This window comes from Ranitomeya imitator, chromosome 10 (genome assembly GCF_032444005.1).
Source record: "Ranitomeya imitator isolate aRanImi1 chromosome 10, aRanImi1.pri, whole genome shotgun sequence".
In the NCBI taxonomy this organism is placed as follows: Eukaryota; Metazoa; Chordata; class Amphibia; order Anura; family Dendrobatidae; genus Ranitomeya; species Ranitomeya imitator.
In genome coordinates this window covers 4,264,106-4,284,056 of record NC_091291.1, presented here as the reverse complement: position 1 = coordinate 4,284,056, position 19,951 = coordinate 4,264,106, and the positions used below count along the sequence as shown (strand labels likewise).

The 19,951-nt window shown below is 54.6% G+C and overlaps 1 protein-coding gene across 2 annotated transcripts in view; it reads right to left on the bottom strand.

Annotated features, from left to right (window-relative positions):
- CROCC (ciliary rootlet coiled-coil, rootletin) overlaps window positions 1-19,951 on the bottom strand; it is a 49,846-nt gene that overhangs the window by 26,559 nt on the left and 3,336 nt on the right. The window contains exons 1-3 of one of the 2 annotated variants that reach the window (XM_069742043.1): window positions 7,684-7,818; window positions 7,449-7,590; window positions 2,986-3,134 (exon numbers count right to left, since the gene is read on the bottom strand). In XM_069742043.1, coding sequence (XP_069598144.1) covers window positions 2,986-3,134; window positions 7,449-7,590; window positions 7,684-7,722 — 330 coding nt within the window. In that variant the 5' untranslated portion in view covers window positions 7,723-7,818. Of the gene's footprint in view, window positions 1-2,985; window positions 3,135-7,448; window positions 7,591-7,683; window positions 7,819-19,951 lie in introns of those variants that run through there. The other variant, XM_069742044.1, reaches the window with a different exon arrangement.

The window sequence follows — 19,951 nt, the reverse complement described above, 5'->3', positions numbered from 1 at the left end:
ACCGGCTGTACATACAGTATACCATTATATAGAGGAGATGGCCAGGTTATACCAGCAGTGCATATATCATTATATACAGGAGATGCCCAGGTTATACCAGCTGTACATATATAATTATATACAGCAGATGCCCAGGTTATACCGGCTGTACATATATAATTATATACAGGAGATGCCCAGGTTATACCGGCTGTACATATAGAATTATATACAGGAGATGCCCAGGTTATAGCAGCTGTACATATATAATTATATACAGGAGATGCCAAGGTTATAGCAGCTGTACATATATAATTATATACAGGAGATGCCCAGGTTATACCACCTGTACATATATAATTATATACAGGAGATGTCCAGCTGTACATCTATAATTATATACAGGAGATGCCCAGGTTATAGCAGCTATACATATATAATTATATACAGGAGATGTCCAGCTGTACATATATAATTATATGCAGGAGATGCCCAGGTTATACCAGCTGTACATATATAATTATATGCAGGAGATGCCCAGGTTATACCAGCTGTACATATATAATTATATACAGGAGATGCCCAGGTTATACCGGCTGTACATATATAATTATATACAGGAGATGCCCAGGTTATTACCAGCTGTACATATATAATTATATGCAGGAGATGCCCAGGTTATTACCAGCTGTACATATATAATTATATACAGGAGATGCCCAGGTTATACCGGCTGTACATACAGTATACCATTATATAGAGGAGATGGCCAGGTTATACCAGCTGTGCATATATCATTATATACAGGAGATGCCCAGGTTATACCAGCTGTACATATATAATTATATACAGGAGATGTCCGGCTGTACATCTATAATTATATACAGGAGATGTCCAGGTTATACCAGCTGTACATGTATAATTATATACAGGAGATGCCCAGGTTACACCGGCTGTACATATATAATTATATACAGGAGATGCCCAGGTTATACCGGCTGTACATATATAATTATATACAGGAGATGCCCAGGTTACACCGGCTGTACATATATAATTATATACAGGAGATGCCCAGGTTATACCAGCTGTACATATATAATTATATACAGGAGATGCCCAGGTTATACCGGCTGTACATATATAATTATATACAGGAGATGCCCAGGTTATACCAGCTGTACATATATAATTATATACAGGAGATGCCCAGGTTATACCAGCTGTACATATATAATTATATACAGGAGATGTACAGGTTATACCGGCTGTACATATATAATTATATACAGGAGATGCCCAGGTTATACCAGCTGTACATATATAATTATATACAGGAGATGCCCAGGTTACACCGGCTGTACATATATAATTATATACAGGAGATGTCCAGGTTATACCGGCTGTACATATATAATTATATACAGGACATGCCCAGGTTACACCGGCTGTACATATATAATTATATACAGGAGATGCCCAGGTTATACCGGCTGTACATCTATAATTATATACAGGAGATGTCCAGGTTATACCAGCTGTACATATATAATTATATACAGGAGATGTCCAGGTTACACCGGCTGTACATATATAATTATATACAGGAGATGCCCAGGTTATACCAGCTGTACATATATAATTATATACAGGAGATGCCCAGGTTATACCAGCTGTACATATATAATTATATACAGGAGATGCCCAGGTTATACCGGCTGTACATATATAATTATATACAGGAGATGTACAGGTTACACCGGCTGTACATATATAATTATATACAGGAGATGCCCAGGTTATACCAGCTGTACATATATAATTATATACAGGAGATGTCCAGGTTATACCGGCTGTACATATATAATTATATACAGGAGATGTCCAGGTTATACCGGCTGTACATATATAATTATATACAGGAGATGCCCAGGTTATACCGGCTGTACATATATAATTATATACAGGAGATGTCCAGGTTATACCAGCTGTACATATATAATTATATACAGGAGATGCCTAGGTTATACCGGCTGTACATATATAATTATATACAGGAGATGCCCAGGTTATACCGGCTGTACATCTATAATTATATACAGGAGATGTCCAGGTTATACCGGCTGTACATATATAATTATATACAGGAGATGCCCAGGTTACACCGGCTGTACATATATAATTATATACAGGAGATGCCCAGGTTATACCGGCTGTACATATATAATTATATACAGTAGATGCCCAGGTTACACCGGCTGTACATATATAATTATATACAGGAGATGTCCAGGTTATACCAGCTGTACATATATAATTATATACAGGAGATGTCCAGGTTATACCGGCTGTACATATATAATTATATACAGGAGATGTCCAGGTTATACCAGCTGTACATATATAATTATATACAGGAGATGCCTAGGTTATACCGGCTGTACATCTATAATTATATACAGGAGATGCCCAGGTTATAGCAGCTGTACATATATAATTATATACAGGAGATGCCCAGGTTATACCAGCTGTACATATATAATTATATACAGGAGATGCCCAGGTTACACCGGCTGTACATATATAATTATATACAGGAGATGCCCAGGTTATACCGGCTGTACATATATAATTATATACAGGACATGCCCAGGTTACACCGGCTGTACATATATAATTATATACAGGAGATGCCCAGGTTATACCGGCTGTACATCTATAATTATATACAGGAGATGCCCAGGTTATAGCAGCTGTACATATACCTATATACAGATGTTGCTGGTAAGGGGTAGCAGTTAGAGGGGTCACCCAGCACGGCGTCCTCAATATACGGTACGGTTGTGACCCCCGTCAGAGATTCCAGGCTGGGTGTAATAAGAACGTCTCCATTCACTGACAGGCAGCGGAGGGGAGGAAATGACAGCCGAGGCTGCGGGGTGCAGGGGAGTCGGGGGTCACGTCCTGGTGTGTGCTATGGTCGGGGGTGGGCAGGGGGTCTCTTACCCGCTCGCTGATGGCGTTGTATTTGATGGCGAGCTCGTCCCGCTCCGCCCGGCTCTGCGCCAGCAGGTCCTCCACCCGCGACAGCTCTTGTTGCAGGATGCGGTTCTCCTCTTGTAGAGACAGAAGTGACGACATGTCTGCAGCGAGACCTGGCCGGGGGAGAACACAGCGATGAGGGACCGGGAGCCAGCGTCAGGACCCCCACAGCCAGCGTCAGGACCCCCACAGCCAGCGTCAGGGCCCCCCCAGAGCCAGCGTCAGGACCCCCACAGCCAGCGTCAGTACCCCCCCCCCCCCACAGCCAGCGTCAGGGCCCCCCCCCACAGCCAGCGTCAGGGCCCCCCCCCCACAGCCAGCGTCAGGACCCCCCCCACAGCCAGCGTCAGGGCCCCCCCCCCCCACAGCCAGCGTCAGGGCCCCCCCAGAGCCAGCGTCAGGACCCCCCCCCCACAGCCAGCGTCAGGGCCCCCCCCCACAGCCAGCGTCAGGGCCCCCCCACAGAGCCAGCGTCAGGACCCCCCCCCCCACAGCCAGCGTCAGGGCCCCCCCCCCACAGCCAGCGTCAGGGCCCCCCCCCCACAGCCAGCGTCAGGGCCCCCCCCCCACAGCCAGCGTCAGGGCCCCCCCCCCCACAGCCAGCGTCAGGGCCCCCCCCCCACAGCCAGCGTCAGGGCCCCCCCAGAGCCAGCGTCAGGACCCCCCCCCCCACAGCCAGCGTCAGGGCCCCCCCCCCACAGCCAGCGTCAGGGCCCCCCCCCCCACAGCCAGCGTCAGGGCCCCCCCCACAGAGCCAGCGTCAGGGCCCCCCCCCCCCCACAGCCAGCGTCAGGGCCCCCCCCCACAGCCAGCGTCAGGGCCCCCCCCACAGCCAGCGTCGGGACCCCCCCCCCACAGCCAGCGTCAGGGCCCCCCCCCACAGAGCCAGCGTCAGGGCCCCCCCCCCACAGAGCCAGCGTCAGGGCCCCCCCCCCCCACAGAGCCAGCGTCAGGGCCCCCCCCCACAGAGCCAGCGTCAGGGGCCCCCCCCCCCCCGGAGCCAGCGTCAGGACCCCCACCCCCAGAGCCAGCGTCAGGACCCCCCCCCCCCACAGCCAGCGTCAGGGCCCCCCCCCCACAGCCGCGTCGGCCCCCCCCCCCCCCCACACAGCCAGCGTCGGGGCCCCCCCCCACAGCCAGCGTCGGGGGCCCCCCACAGAGCCAGCGTCGGGGGCCCCCCACAGAGCCAGCGTCAGGGCCCCCCCACAGAGCCAGCGTCAGGGCCCCCCACAGAGCCAGCGTCAGGGCCCCCCACAGAGCCAGCGTCAGGGCCCCCCACAGAGCCAGCGTCAGGGCCCCCCACAGAGCCAGCGTCAGGGCCCCCCCACAGAGCCAGCGTCAAAGCCCCCCCACAGAGCCAGCGTCAGGGCCCCCCCCCCCACAGAGCCAGCGTCAGGACCCCCCCTCGGAGCCAGCGTCAGGACCCCCACCCCCAGAGCCAGCGCACAGATAGGGGGGGTACAGAGGTGTGGGGGTCTCCGGCAGGGTACACTGGATGCGGGGTACAGAGGTGTGGGGGTCTCCGGCAGGGGGCACGGGTTGGGGGGTACAGAGGTGTGGGGGTCTCCGGCAGGGTACACGGGTTGGGGGGTACGGAGGTGTGGGGGTCTCCGGCGGGGGGCACGGGTTGGGGGGTACAGAGGTGTGGGGGTCTCCGGCAGGGTACACGGGCTGGGGGTACAGAGGTGTGGGGGTCTCCGGCGGGGGGCACGGGTTGGGGGGTACAGAGGTGTGGGGGTCTCCGGCAGGGGGCACGGGTTGGGGGGTACGGAGGTGTGGGGGTCTCCGGCAGGGCGCTCGGGTTGGGGGGTACGGAGGTGTGGGGGTCTCCGGCAGGGGGCACGGGTTGGGGGGTACAGAGGTGTGGGGGTCTCCGGCAGGGTACACGGGTTGGGGGGTACAGAGGTGTGGGGGTCTCGGGCAGGGTACACGGGTTGGGGGGTACAGAGGTGTGGGGGTCTCCGGCAGGGGGCACGGGTTGGGGGGTACAGAGGTGTGGGGGTCTCCGGCAGGGGGCACGGGTTGGGGGGTACGGAGGTGTGGGGGTCTCCGGCGGGGGGCACGGGTTGGGGGGTACAGAGGTGTGGGGGTCTCCGGCAGGGTACACGGGTTGGGGGGTACAGAGGTGTGGGGGTCTCCGGCAGGGTACACGGGTTGGGGGGTACAGAGGTGTGGGGGTCTCCGGCAGGGTACACGGGTTGGGGGGTACAGAGGTGTGGGGGTCTCCGGCAGGGTACACGGGTTGGGGGGTACAGAGGTGTGGGGGTCTCCGGCAGGGGGCACGGGCTGGGGGGTACGGAGGTGTGGGGGTCTCCGGCAGGGTACACGGGTTGGGGGGTACAGAGGTGTGGGGGTCTCCGGCAGGGTACACGGGTTGGGGGGTACAGAGGTGTGGGGGTCTCCGGCAGGGGGCACGGGCTGGGGGGTACGGAGGTGTGGGGGTCTCCGGCAGGGTACACGGGTTGGGGGGTACAGAGGTGTGGGGGTCTCGGGCAGGGTACACGGGTTGGGGGGTACAGAGGTGTGGGGGTCTCCGGCAGGGGGCACGGGTTGGGGGGTACAGAGGTGTGGGGGTCTCCGGCAGGGGGCACGGGTTGGGGGGTACGGAGGTGTGGGGGTCTCCGGCGGGGGGCACGGGTTGGGGGGTACAGAGGTGTGGGGGTCTCCGGCAGGGTACACGGGTTGGGGGGTACAGAGGTGTGGGGGTCTCCGGCAGGGTACACGGGTTGGGGGGTACAGAGGTGTGGGGGTCTCCGGCAGGGTACACGGGTTGGGGGGTACAGAGGTGTGGGGGTCTCCGGCAGGGTACACGGGTTGGGGGGTACAGAGGTGTGGGGGTCTCCGGCAGGGGGCACGGGCTGGGGGGTACGGAGGTGTGGGGGTCTCCGGCAGGGTACACGGGTTGGGGGGTACAGAGGTGTGGGGGTCTCCGGCAGGGTACACGGGTTGGGGGGTACAGAGGTGTGGGGGTCTCCGGCAGGGGGCACGGGCTGGGGGGTACGGAGGTGTGGGGGTCTCCGGCAGGGCACACGGGCTGGGGGGTACAGAGGTGTGGGGGTCTCCGGCAGGGTACACGGGTTGGGGGGTACAGAGGTGTGGGGGTCTCCGGCAGGGGGCACGGGCTGGGGGGTACGGAGGTGTGGGGGTCTCCGGCAGGGCACACGGGCTGGGGGGTACAGAGGTGTGGGGGTCTCCGGCAGGGTACACGGGTTGGGGGGTACAGAGGTGTGGGGGTCTCCGGCAGGGGGCACGGGCTGGGGGGTACGGAGGTGTGGGGGTCTCCGGCAGGGCACACGGGCTGGGGGGTACGGAGGTGTGGGGGTCTCCGGCAGGGGGCACGGGTTGGGGGGTACAGAGGTGTGGGGGTCTCCGGCAGGGTACACGGGTTGGGGGGTACAGAGGTGTGGGGGTCTCGGGCAGGGTACACGGGTTGGGGGGTACAGAGGTGTGGGGGTCTCCGGCAGGGGGCACGGGTTGGGGGGTACAGAGGTGTGGGGGTCTCCGGCAGGGGGCACGGGTTGGGGGGTACGGAGGTGTGGGGGTCTCCGGCGGGGGGCACGGGTTGGGGGGTACAGAGGTGTGGGGGTCTCCGGCAGGGTACACGGGTTGGGGGGTACAGAGGTGTGGGGGTCTCCGGCAGGGTACACGGGTTGGGGGGTACAGAGGTGTGGGGGTCTCCGGCAGGGTACACGGGTTGGGGGGTACAGAGGTGTGGGGGTCTCCGGCAGGGTACACGGGTTGGGGGGTACAGAGGTGTGGGGGTCTCCGGCAGGGGGCACGGGCTGGGGGGTACGGAGGTGTGGGGGTCTCCGGCAGGGTACACGGGTTGGGGGGTACAGAGGTGTGGGGGTCTCCGGCAGGGTACACGGGTTGGGGGGTACAGAGGTGTGGGGGTCTCCGGCAGGGGGCACGGGCTGGGGGGTACGGAGGTGTGGGGGTCTCCGGCAGGGCACACGGGCTGGGGGGTACAGAGGTGTGGGGGTCTCCGGCAGGGTACACGGGTTGGGGGGTACAGAGGTGTGGGGGTCTCCGGCAGGGGGCACGGGCTGGGGGGTACGGAGGTGTGGGGGTCTCCGGCAGGGCACACGGGCTGGGGGGTACGGAGGTGTGGGGGTCTCCGGCGGGGGGCACGGGTTGGGGGGTACGGAGGTGTGGGGGTCTCCGGCAGGGGGCACGGGTTGGGGGTACAGAGGTGTGGGGGTCTCCGGCAGGGCACGCGGGTTGGGGGGTACAGAGGTGTGGGGGTCTCCGGCGGGGGGCACGGGTTGGGGGGTACAGAGGTGTGGGGGTCTCCGGCGGGGGGCACGGAGGTGTGGGGGTCTCCGGCGGGGGGCACGGAGGTGTGGGGGTCTCCGGCAGGGCACACGGGTTGGGGGGTACGGAGGTGTGGGGGTCTCCGGCAGGGGGCACGGGCTGGGGGTCCTCACCAGTGTCCGGCGGGGGGCTCAGGTTCCGGGTGACGATCTCTCGGATTCGCGCCGGCAGACGGGCAGGTCGGGGGTCTGCAGAGTCTCCGCGGACTGTGAGGGTCTTGTGTTCCCGGGATCCGAGCACCTGGGCGGAGAGCGCCTGCAGCGGGAGAGAAGAATGAGTGATCGGCGGCGGCGCTGAGTGACTGCGGCGGTCACAGCCCTTCCCCCAGCCGCCCGTTACCGGCCCGACCTGTATCACCGCCTCCAGCGTCTGCTCCGCTGCGCTCATCGGGGCCACAACTCGCGGCTGAGGACGGCGCTGCCGGCGGCCCCGGAGGATTAGCGGCCAATCTGCTGCCCCGGCCCATCCTCCTCCTCATCCTCCTCATCCTCCTCCGGGGCCCTAGAGCCCGCCCGCCCCGGCTCACACTGCCTGCAGCCATCAGCGCGGAGGGCGGGAGCTAGGACCCAGCGCCACCGGAGGACGCGGCGACCAGCGAGCGCCTGTAGCCATGGAAACGGCTAACAGCCCGGGTCACGTGTGCAATGATCCCCGCTATTCACACGGGGCGGCCGCTCTTCCCGCGGTTTGTGAGGAGGCGGCCGTGATCCTGTGGAGGGAGCGTCACCGTGTGCGCCTGCAAAATCACCACAAAATCCGCCTCCTGTAAGGACGAGTTCACACACCGCGACCAGCGTGCACAGGAGTCTGCGGTGCGGCTGATGGCGGCGGCCGCTGCTCGGTGTTTCAGACCTTGCAGCAGCGCTCGTCCGACGCTCCGGATTATCGGATGCCGAAGTACCGGCCGCTGTGCGCGATTCTCACTTACCGGATAACAGCCCGTCCTCACCCGTAACCATGGCAGCAGCCCGCCCCCTGTGCACCCATCAGTCCCCGCCCCCTGTGTACCCAGCGGTGCCCGCCCCCTGTGCACCCATCAGTCCCCGCCCCCTGTGCACCCAGCGGTGCCCGCCCCTGTGCACCCATCAGTCCCCGCCCCCTGTGCACCCAGCGGTGCCCGCCCCCTGTGCACCCATCGGTCCCCGCCCCCTGTGCACCCAGCGGTGCCCGCCCCCTGTGCACCCATCGGTCCCCGCCCCCTGTGCACCCAGCGGTGCCCGCCCCTGTGCACCCAGCGGTGCCCGCCCCCTGTGCACCCAGCGGTGCCCGCCCCCTGTGCACCCAGCGGTGCCCGCCCCCTGTGCACCCAGCGGTGCCCGCCCCCTGTGCACCCATCAGTCCCCGCCCCCTGTGCACCCAGCGGTGCCCGCCCCTGTGCACCCAGCGGTGCCCGCCCCCTGTGCACCCAGCGGTGCCCGCCCCCTCTGCACCCAGCGGTTCCCGCCCCCTGTGCACCCAGCTGTGCCCGCCCCCTGTGCACCTCCAGCCTGATTTGCATACTGCTCATGCACTTGATTTCTCCAGATCAGACGTGGAGGGGCCATTTCTATGGGGGGCGCCCGAACCACCACTGCCCGATGCCCCTGCCTGCTGACGGTTTCCCCCGCACTCTCCAGCCTGCAGCAATCGCCAGGTCTCATGAGACGTCGTCCTCCCGCCACGCTTCTACTATTTGTCCTGGCACAGAATGAAAAGCTTCCTAAATCCTCTGCTTAGAAAGAGCCGCCACAGACGGCGGCGAACCAGAAGTCCCAGCAGCGATGGGGTCTATGCTGTAGAAGGGGAGGTCAGGGGAATGTCATCCCAATGTGAAGCCGGGGGGCAGCGGAAGATTGGGGGCGTCTGTGCCACAGGGGGTCTGCAGTGGCCACTGGGTGAGAGGTAGCCCCCCCGGAGCTGAGGATCAGCCCCCCGACCTCCAGGAGCCCAGGCAGTGTCCCCCCGGGGTTACAGAGTAGATACATCCATGGGGGCCACTCATCAGAGGGGCCCTGCACTACCGATAGCTCATAGTGCTGTGTATAAGAAAGGAATGGGGCGCGGAAGACGTCGGCCCACCATGTGCTGTGTGTATAAGAAAGGAATGGGGCGCTGGAGACGTCGGACCACCATGTGCTGTGCGTATAAGAAAGGAATGGGGCGCGGGAGATGTCGGCCCACCATGTGCAGTGGGTATAAGAAAGGAATGGGGCGCGGGAGATGTCGGCCCATCATGTGCTGTGCGTATAAGAAAGGAATGGGGCGCGGGAGACGTCGGCCCACCATGTGCAGTGGGTATAAGAAAGGAATGGGGCGCGGAAGACGTCGGCCCACCATGTGCTGTGCGTATAAGAAAGGAATGGGGCGCGGAAGACGTCGGCCCACCATGTGCTGTGCGTATAAGAAAGGAATGGGGCGCGGGAGATGTCGGCCCACCATGTGCAGTGGGTATAAGAAAGGAATGGGGCGTGGGAGACGTCGGCCCACCATGTGCTGTGCATATAAGAAAGGAATGGGGCACGGAAGACGTCGGCCCACCATGTGCTGTGCGTATAAGAAAGGAATGGGGCGCGGAAGACGTCGGCCCACCATGTGCTGTGCGTATAAGAAAGGAATAGGGCGCGGGAGACGTCGGCCCACCATGTGCTGTGCATAAAAGAAAGGAATGGGGCGCGGGAGACATCGGCCCACCATGTGCAGTGGGTATAAGAAAGGAATGGGGCGCGGGAGACGTCGGCCCACCATGTGCTGTGTGTATAAGAAAGGAATGGGGCGCGGGAGACGTCGGCCCACCATGTGCTGTGCATAAAAGAAAGGAATGGGGCGCTGGAGACGTCGGCCCACCATGTGCAGTGGGTATAAGAAAGGAATGGAGCGCTGGAGACATCGGCCCACCATGTGCTGTGTATATAAGAAAGGAATGGGGCGTGGGAGATGTCGGCCCACCATGTGCAGTAGGTATAAGAAAGGAATGGGGCGCGGGAGACGTCGGCCCACCATGTGCAGTGGGTATAAGAAAGGAATGGAGCGCTGGAGACATCGGCCCACCATGTGCTGTGTATATAAGAAAGGAATGGGGCGTGGGAGATGTCGGCCCACCATGTGCAGTAGGTATAAGAAAGGAATGGGGCGCGGGAGACGTCGGCCCACCATGTGCTGTGCATAAAAGAAAAGAATGGGGCGCGGGAGACGTCGGCCCACCATGTGCTGTGGGTATAAGAAAGGAATGGAGCGCTGGAGACATCGGCCCACCATGTGCAGTGGGTATAAGAAAGGAATGGGGCGCGGGAGACGTCGGCCCACCATGTGCTGTGCATAAAAGAAAGGAATGGGGCGCTGGAGACGTCGGCCCACCATGTGCAGTGGGTATAAGAAAGGAATGGAGCGCTGAAGACATCGGCCCACCATGTGCAGTGGGTATAAGAAAGGAATGGAGCGCTGAAGACATCGGCCCACCATGTGCTGTGTATATAAGAAAGGAATGGGGCGTGGGAGATGTCGGCCCACCATGTGCTGTGTGTATAAGAAAGGAATGGAGCGCGGGAGACGTCGGCCCACCATGTGTAACATAGTAACATAGTTAGTAAGGCCGAAAAAAGACATTTGTCCATCCAGTTCAGCCTATATTCCATCATAATAAATACCCAGATCTACGTCCTTCTACAGAACCTAATAATTGTATGATACAATATTGTTCTGCTCCAGGAAGACATCCAGGCCTCTCTTGAACCCCTCGACTGAGTTCGCCATCACCACCTCCTCAGGCAAGCAATTCCAGATTCTCACTGCCCTAACAGTAAAGAATCCTCTTCTATGTTGGTGGAAAAACCTTCTCTCCTCCAGACGCAAAGAATGCCCCCTTGTGCCCGTCACCTTCCTTGGTATAAACAGATCCTCAGCGAGATATTTGTATTGTCCCCTTATATACTTATACATGGTTATTAGATCGCCCCTCAGTCGTCTTTTTTCTAGACTAAATAATCCTAATTTCGCTAATCTATCTGGGTATTGTAGTTCTCCCATCCCCTTTATTAATTTTGTTGCCCTCCTTTGTACTCTCTCTAGTTCCATTATATCCTTCCTGAGCACCGGTGCCCAAAACTGGACACAGTACTCCATGTGCGGTCTAACTAGGGATTTGTACAGAGGCAGTATAATGCTCTCATCATGTGTATCCAGACCTCTTTTAATGCACCCCATGATCCTGTTTGCCTTGGCAGCTGCTGCCTGGCACTGGCTGCTCCAGGTAAGTTTATCATTAACTAGGATCCCCAAGTCCTTCTCCCTGTCAGATTTACCCAGTGGTTTCCCGTTCAGTGTGTAATGGTGATATTGATTCCCTCTTCCCATGTGTATAACCTTACATTTATCATTGTTAAACCTCATCTGCCACCTTTCAGCCCAAGTTTCCAACTTATCCAGATCCATCTGTAGCAGAATACTATCTTCTCTTGTATTAACTGCTTTACATAGTTTTGTATCATCTGCAAATATCGATATTTTACTGTGTAAACCTTCTACCAGATCATTAATGAATATGTTGAAGAGAACAGGTCCCAATACTGACCCCTGCGGTACCCCACTGGTCACAGCGACCCAGTTAGAGACTATACCATTTATAACCACCCTCTGCTTTCTATCACTAAGCCAGTTACTAACCCATTTACACACATTTTCCCCCAGACCAAGCATTCTCATTTTGTGTACCAACCTCTTGTGCGGCACGGTATCAAACGCTTTGGAAAAATCGAGATATACCACGTCCAATGACTCACCGTGGTCCAGTCTATAGCTTACCTCTTCATAAAAACTGATTAGATTGGTTTGACAGGAGCGATTTCTCATAAACCCATGCTGATATGGAGTTAAACAGTTATTCTCATTGAGATAATCCAGAATAACATCCCTCAGAAACCCTTCAAATATTTTACCAACAATAGAGGTTAGACTTACTGGCCTATAATTTCCAGGTTCACTTTTAGAGCCCTTTTTGAATATTGGCACCACATTTGCTATGCGCCAGTCCTGCGGAACAGACCCTGTCGCTATAGAGTCACTAAAAATAAGAAATAATGGTTTATCTATTACATTACTTAGTTCTCTTAGTACTCGTGGGTGTATGCCATCCGGACCCGGAGATTTATCTATTTTAATCTTATTTAGCCGGTTTCGCACCTCTTCTTGGGTTAGATTGGTGACCCTTAATATAGGGTTTTCATTGTTTCTTGGGATTTCACCTAGCATTTCATTTTCCACCGTGAATACCGTGGAGAAGAAGGTGTTTAATATGTTAGCTTTTTCCTCGTCATCTACAACCATTCTTTCCTCACTATTTTTTAAGGGGCCTACATTTTCAGTTTTTATTCTTTTACTATTGATATAGTTGAAGAACAGTTTGGGATTAGTTTTACTCTCCTTAGCAATGTGCTTCTCTGTTTCCTTTTTGGCAGCTTTAATTAGTTTTTTAGATAAAGTATTTTTCTCCCTATAGTTTTTTAGAGCTTCAATGGTGCCATCCTGCTTTAGTAGTGCAAATGCTTTCTTTTTACTGTTAATTGCCTGTCTTACTTCTTTGTTTAGCCACATTGGGTTTTTCCTATTTCTAGTCCTTTTATTCCCACAAGGTATAAACCGCTTACACTGCCTATTTAGGATGTTCTTAAACATTTCCCATTTATTATCTGTATTCTCATTTCTGAGGATATTGTCCCAGTCTACCAGATTAAGGGCATCTCTAAGCTGTTCAAACTTTGCCTTCCTAAAGTTCAATGTTTTTGTGACTCCCTGACAAGTCCCCCTAGTGAAAGACAGGTGAAACTGCACAATATTGTGGTCGCTATTTCCTAAATGCCCAACCACCTGCAGATTTGTTATTCTGTCAGGTCTATTAGATAGTATTAGGTCTAAAAGTGCTGCTCCTCTGGTTGGATTCTGCACCAATTGTGAAAGATAATTTTTCTTGGTTATTAGCAGAAACCTGTTGCCTTTATGGGTTTCACAGGTTTCTGTTTCCCAGTTAATATCCGGGTAGTTAAAGTCCCCCATAACCAGGACCTCATTATGGGTTGCAGCTTCATCTATCTGCTTTAGAAGTAGACTTTCCATGCTTTCTGTTATATTTGGGGGTTTGTAACAGACCCCAATGAGAATTTTGTTACCATTTTTCCCTCCATGAATTTCAACCCATATGGACTCGACATCCTCATTCCCTTCGCTAATATCCTCCCTTAAAGTGGACTTTAGACAAGACTTTACATAGAGACAAACCCCTCCTCCTCTCCTATTTTTACGATCCTTTCTAAACAGACTGTAACCCTGTAAGTTAACTGCCCAGTCATAGCTTTCATCTAACCATGTCTCGGTTATTCCCACTATGTCAAAGTTACCTGTAGATATTTCTGCTTCTAGTTCTTCCATCTTGTTTGTCAGGCTTCTGGCGTTTGCGAGCATGCAGTTTAGAGGATTTTGTTTTGTTCCAATCTCCTCACTGTGGATTGTTTTAGAAATGTTCTTACCTCCCTTCTGAGTATGTTTTCCTGGGTCGTCTTTGTTCGAGTCTAATGTTTTTCTTCCCGTCCCCTCTTCTTCTAGTTTAACGCCCTCCTGATGAGTGTAGCGAGTCTTCTGGCGAATGTGTGTTTCCCAGGTTTGTTGAGGTGTAGTCCGTCTCTGGCGAGGAGTCCATCATACCAGTAATTCACACCGTGGTCCAGGAATCCAAATCCTTGTTGTCTGCACCATCGTCTTAGCCAGTTGTTTGCATCAAGGATCCTGTTCCATCTCCTGGTGCCATGCCCGTCTACTGGAAGGATAGAAGAAAAAACTACCTGTGCATCCAGTTCCTTTACTTTCTTCCCCAACTCTTCAAAGTCCTTGCAGATTGTCGGTAGGTCCTTCCTTGCCGTGTCATTGGTGCCAACATGTATCAGAAGAAATGGGTGGACGTCCTTGGAGCTGAAGAGCTTTGGTATCCTATCGGTCACATCCTTGATCATCGCACCTGGAAGGCAGCATACTTCTCTTGCAGTTATGTCCGGTCTGCAGATGGCTGCTTCGGTGCCTCTCAGTAGTGAGTCTCCCACCACCACCACTCTTCGTTGCTTCTTGGCTGTACTTTTTGCTGTCACTTGTTGCTGTGTGCCCTTTTCTTTTTTGCTTGCTGGTATTGCTTCATTCTTAGGTGTGCCATCTTCATCCTCTACAAAGATTTGATATCGGTTCTTCAGTTGTGTGGTTGGTGATTTCTCCATGGTCTTCTTGCTTCTTTTGGTCACATGCTTCCACTCATCTGCTTTTGGAGGTTCTCTGACACTTTTTGCACCTTCTGTGACCAGTAGAGATGCTTCTGTTCTGTCTAGAAAGTCTTCATTCTCTTTGATGAGTTTCAAAGTTGCTATTCTTTCTTCCAGACCCCGCACCTTTTCTTCTAAAAGGGCCACTAGTCTACACTTCTGACAGGTGAAATTGGATTCTTCTTCTGGTCGATCTGTGAACATGTAGCACATGCTGCAGCTCACCATGTAGGTTGTCACATCTGCCATGTTGCTCCTAGATCCTGCTGACTTGCTGTGTGTTTTCCTTCTTGTGTAATCTACTCAGCCAAGCTCTCTTGCAATAATGTCCTACAGGCAAAAATTCGCGCGCCGTAAGGCGCGCGGTTTGGTGATGCTTTCGAAGCAGCTGGTCCCGGCTGTACCCAACGATCTTCTAGCTTAGGGAGACTTCGCTTCTCCCAGAAGGCACCTGGAATATGCAAATTAGCCTCCTGAAGCTTGAATCCCTGGTTTGGTGATGCTTTCGAAGCAGCTGGTCCCGGCTGTACCCAACGATCTTCTAGCTTAGGGAGACTTCGCTTCTCCCAGAAGGCACCTGGAATATGCAAATTAGCCTCCTGAAGCTTGAATCCCTGGTTTGGTGATGCTTTCGAAGCAGCTGGTCCCGGCTGTACCCAACGATCTTCTAGCTTAGGGAGACTTCGCTTCTCCCAGAAGGCACCTGGAATATGCAAATTAGCCTCCTGAAGCTTGAATCCCTGGTTTGGTGATGCTTTCGAAGCAGCTGGTCCCGGCTGTACCCAACGATCTTCTAGCTTAGGGAGACTTCGCTTCTCCCAGAAGGCACCTGGAATATGCAAATTAGCCTCCTGAAGCTTGAATCCCTGGTTTGGTGATGCTTTCGAAGCAGCTGGTCCCGGCTGTACCCAACGATCTTCTAGCTTAGGGAGACTTCGCTTCTCCCAGAAGGCACCTGGAATATGCAAATTAGCCTCCTGAAGCTTGAATCCCTGGTTTGGTGATGCTTTCGAAGCAGCTGGTCCCGGCTGTACCCAACGATCTTCTAGCTTAGGGAGACTTCGCTTCTCCCAGAAGGCACCTGGAATATGCAAATTAGCCTCCTGAAGCTTGAATCCCTGGTTTGGTGATGCTTTCGAAGCAGCTGGTCCCGGCTGTACCCAACGATCTTCTAGCTTAGGGAGACTTCGCTTCTCCCAGAAGGCACCTGGAATATGCAAATTAGCCTCCTGAAGCTTGAATCCCTGGTTTGGTGATGCTTTCGAAGCAGCTGGTCCCGGCTGTACCCAACGATCTTCTAGCTTAGGGAGACTTCGCTTCTCCCAGAAGGCACCTGGAATATGCAAATTAGCCTCCTGAAGCTTGAATCCCTGGTTTGGTGATGCTTTCGAAGCAGCTGGTCCCGGCTGTACCCAACGATCTTCTAGCTTAGGGAGACTTCGCTTCTCCCAGAAGGCACCTGGAATATGCAAATTAGCCTCCTGAAGCTTGAATCCCTGGTTTGGTGATGCTTTCGAAGCAGCTGGTCCCGGCTGTACCCAACGATCTTCTAGCTTAGGGAGACTTCGCTTCTCCCAGAAGGCACCTGGAATATGCAAATTAGCCTCCTGAAGCTTGAATCCCTGGTTTGGTGATGCTTTCGAAGCAGCTGGTCCCGGCTGTACCCAACGATCTTCTAGCTTAGGGAGACTTCGCTTCTCCCAGAAGGCACCTGGAATATGCAAATTAGCCTCCTGAAGCTTGAATCCCTGGTTTGGTGATGCTTTCGAAGCAGCTGGTCCCGGCTGTACCCAACGATCTTCTAGCTTAGGGAGACTTCGCTTCTCCCAGAAGGCACCTGGAATATGCAAATTAGCCTCCTGAAGCTTGAATCCCTGGTTTGGTGATGCTTTCGAAGCAGCTGGTCCCGGCTGTACCCAACGATCTTCTAGCTTAGGGAGACTTCGCTTCTCCCAGAAGGCACCTGGAATATGCAAATTAGCCTCCTGAAGCTTGAATCCCTGGTTTGGTGATGCTTTCGAAGCAGCTGGTCCCGGCTGTACCCAACGATCTTCTAGCTTAGGGAGACTTCGCTTCTCCCAGAAGGCACCTGGAATATGCAAATTAGCCTCCTGAAGCTTGAATCCCTGGTTTGGTGATGCTTTCGAAGCAGCTGGTCCCGGCTGTACCCAACGATCTTCTAGCTTAGGGAGACTTCGCTTCTCCCAGAAGGCACCTGGAATATGCAAATTAGCCTCCTGAAGCTTGAATCCCTGGTTTGGTGATGCTTTCGAAGCAGCTGGTCCCGGCTGTACCCAACGATCTTCTAGCTTAGGGAGACTTCGCTTCTCCCAGAAGGCACCTGGAATATGCAAATTAGCCTCCTGAAGCTTGAATCCCTGGTTTGGTGATGCTTTCGAAGCAGCTGGTCCCGGCTGTACCCAACGATCTTCTAGCTTAGGGAGACTTCGCTTCTCCCAGAAGGCACCTGGAATATGCAAATTAGCCTCCTGAAGCTTGAATCCCTGGTTTGGTGATGCTTTCGAAGCAGCTGGTCCCGGCTGTACCCAACGATCTTCTAGCTTAGGGAGACTTCGCTTCTCCCAGAAGGCACCTGGAATATGCAAATTAGCCTCCTGAAGCTTGAATCCCTGGTTTGGTGATGCTTTCGAAGCAGCTGGTCCCGGCTGTACCCAACGATCTTCTAGCTTAGGGAGACTTCGCTTCTCCCAGAAGGCACCTGGAATATGCAAATTAGCCTCCTGAAGCTTGAATCCCTGGTTTGGTGATGCTTTCGAAGCAGCTGGTCCCGGCTGTACCCAACGATCTTCTAGCTTAGGGAGACTTCGCTTCTCCCAGAAGGCACCTGGAATATGCAAATTAGCCTCCTGAAGCTTGAATCCCTGGTTTGGTGATGCTTTCGAAGCAGCTGGTCCCGGCTGTACCCAACGATCTTCTAGCTTAGGGAGACTTCGCTTCTCCCAGAAGGCACCTGGAATATGCAAATTAGCCTCCTGAAGCTTGAATCCCTGGTTTGGTGATGCTTTCGAAGCAGCTGGTCCCGGCTGTACCCAACGATCTTCTAGCTTAGGGAGACTTCGCTTCTCCCAGAAGGCACCTGGAATATGCAAATTAGCCTCCTGAAGCTTGAATCCCTGGTTTGGTGATGCTTTCGAAGCAGCTGGTCCCGGCTGTACCCAACGATCTTCTAGCTTAGGGAGACTTCGCTTCTCCCAGAAGGCACCTGGAATATGCAAATTAGCCTCCTGAAGCTTGAATCCCTGGTTTGGTGATGCTTTCGAAGCAGCTGGTCCCGGCTGTACCCAACGATCTTCTAGCTTAGGGAGACTTCGCTTCTCCCAGAAGGCACCTGGAATATGCAAATTAGCCTCCTGAAGCTTGAATCCCTGGTTTGGTGATGCTTTCGAAGCAGCTGGTCCCGGCTGTACCCAACGATCTTCTAGCTTAGGGAGACTTCGCTTCTCCCAGAAGGCACCTGGAATATGCAAATTAGCCTCCTGAAGCTTGAATCCCTGGTTTGGTGATGCTTTCGAAGCAGCTGGTCCCGGCTGTACCCAACGATCTTCTAGCTTAGGGAGACTTCGCTTCTCCCAGAAGGCACCTGGAATATGCAAATTAGCCTCCTGAAGCTTGAATCCCTGGTTTGGTGATGCTTTCGAAGCAGCTGGTCCCGGCTGTACCCAACGATCTTCTAGCTTAGGGAGACTTCGCTTCTCCCAGAAGGCACCTGGAATATGCAAATTAGCCTCCTGAAGCTTGAATCCCTGGTTTGGTGATGCTTTCGAAGCAGCTGGTCCCGGCTGTACCCAACGATCTTCTAGCTTAGGGAGACTTCGCTTCTCCCAGAAGGCACCTGGAATATGCAAATTAGCCTCCTGAAGCTTGAATCCCTGGTTTGGTGATGCTTTCGAAGCAGCTGGTCCCGGCTGTACCCAACGATCTTCTAGCTTAGGGAGACTTCGCTTCTCCCAGAAGGCACCTGGAATATGCAAATTAGCCTCCTGAAGCTTGAATCCCTGGTTTGGTGATGCTTTCGAAGCAGCTGGTCCCGGCTGTACCCAACGATCTTCTAGCTTAGGGAGACTTCGCTTCTCCCAGAAGGCACCTGGAATATGCAAATTAGCCTCCTGAAGCTTGAATCCCTGGTTTGGTGATGCTTTCGAAGCAGCTGGTCCCGGCTGTACCCAACGATCTTCTAGCTTAGGGAGACTTCGCTTCTCCCAGAAGGCACCTGGAATATGCAAATTAGCCTCCTGAAGCTTGAATCCCTGGTTTGGTGATGCTTTCGAAGCAGCTGGTCCCGGCTGTACCCAACGATCTTCTAGCTTAGGGAGACTTCGCTTCTCCCAGAAGGCACCTGGAATATGCAAATTAGCCTCCTGAAGCTTGAATCCCTGGTTTGGTGATGCTTTCGAAGCAGCTGGTCCCGGCTGTACCCAACGATCTTCTAGCTTAGGGAGACTTCGCTTCTCCCAGAAGGCACCTGGAATATGCAAATTAGCCTCCTGAAGCTTGAATCCCTGGTTTGGTGATGCTTTCGAAGCAGCTGGTCCCGGCTGTACCCAACGATCTTCTAGCTTAGGGAGACTTCGCTTCTCCCAGAAGGCACCTGGAATATGCAAATTAGCCTCCTGAAGCTTGAATCCCTGGTTTGGTGATGCTTTCGAAGCAGCTGGTCCCGGCTGTACCCAACGATCTTCTAGCTTAGGGAGACTTCGCTTCTCCCAGAAGGCACCTGGAATATGCAAATTAGCCTCCTGAAGCTTGAATCCCTGGTTTGGTGATGCTTTCGAAGCAGCTGGTCCCGGCTGTACCCAACGATCTTCTAGCTTAGGGAGACTTCGCTTCTCCCAGAAGGCACCTGGAATATGCAAATTAGCCTCCTGAAGCTTGAATCCCTGGTTTGGTGATGCTTTCGAAGCAGCTGGTCCCGGCTGTACCCAACGATCTTCTAGCTTAGGGAGACTTCGCTTCTCCCAGAAGGCACCTGGAATATGCAAATTAGCCTCCTGAAGCTTGAATCCCTGGTTTGGTGATGCTTTCGAAGCAGCTGGTCCCGGCTGTACCCAACGATCTTCTAGCTTAGGGAGACTTCGCTTCTCCCAGAAGGCACCTGGAATATGCAAATTAGCCTCCTGAAGCTTGAATCCCTGGTTTGGTGATGCTTTCGAAGCAGCTGGTCCCGGCTGTACCCAACGATCTTCTAGCTTAGGGAGACTTCGCTTCTCCCAGAAGGCACCTGGAATATGCAAATTAGCCTCCTGAAGCTTGAATCCCTGGTTTGGTGATGCTTTCGAAGCAGCTGGTCCCGGCTGTACCCAACGATCTTCTAGCTTAGGGAGACT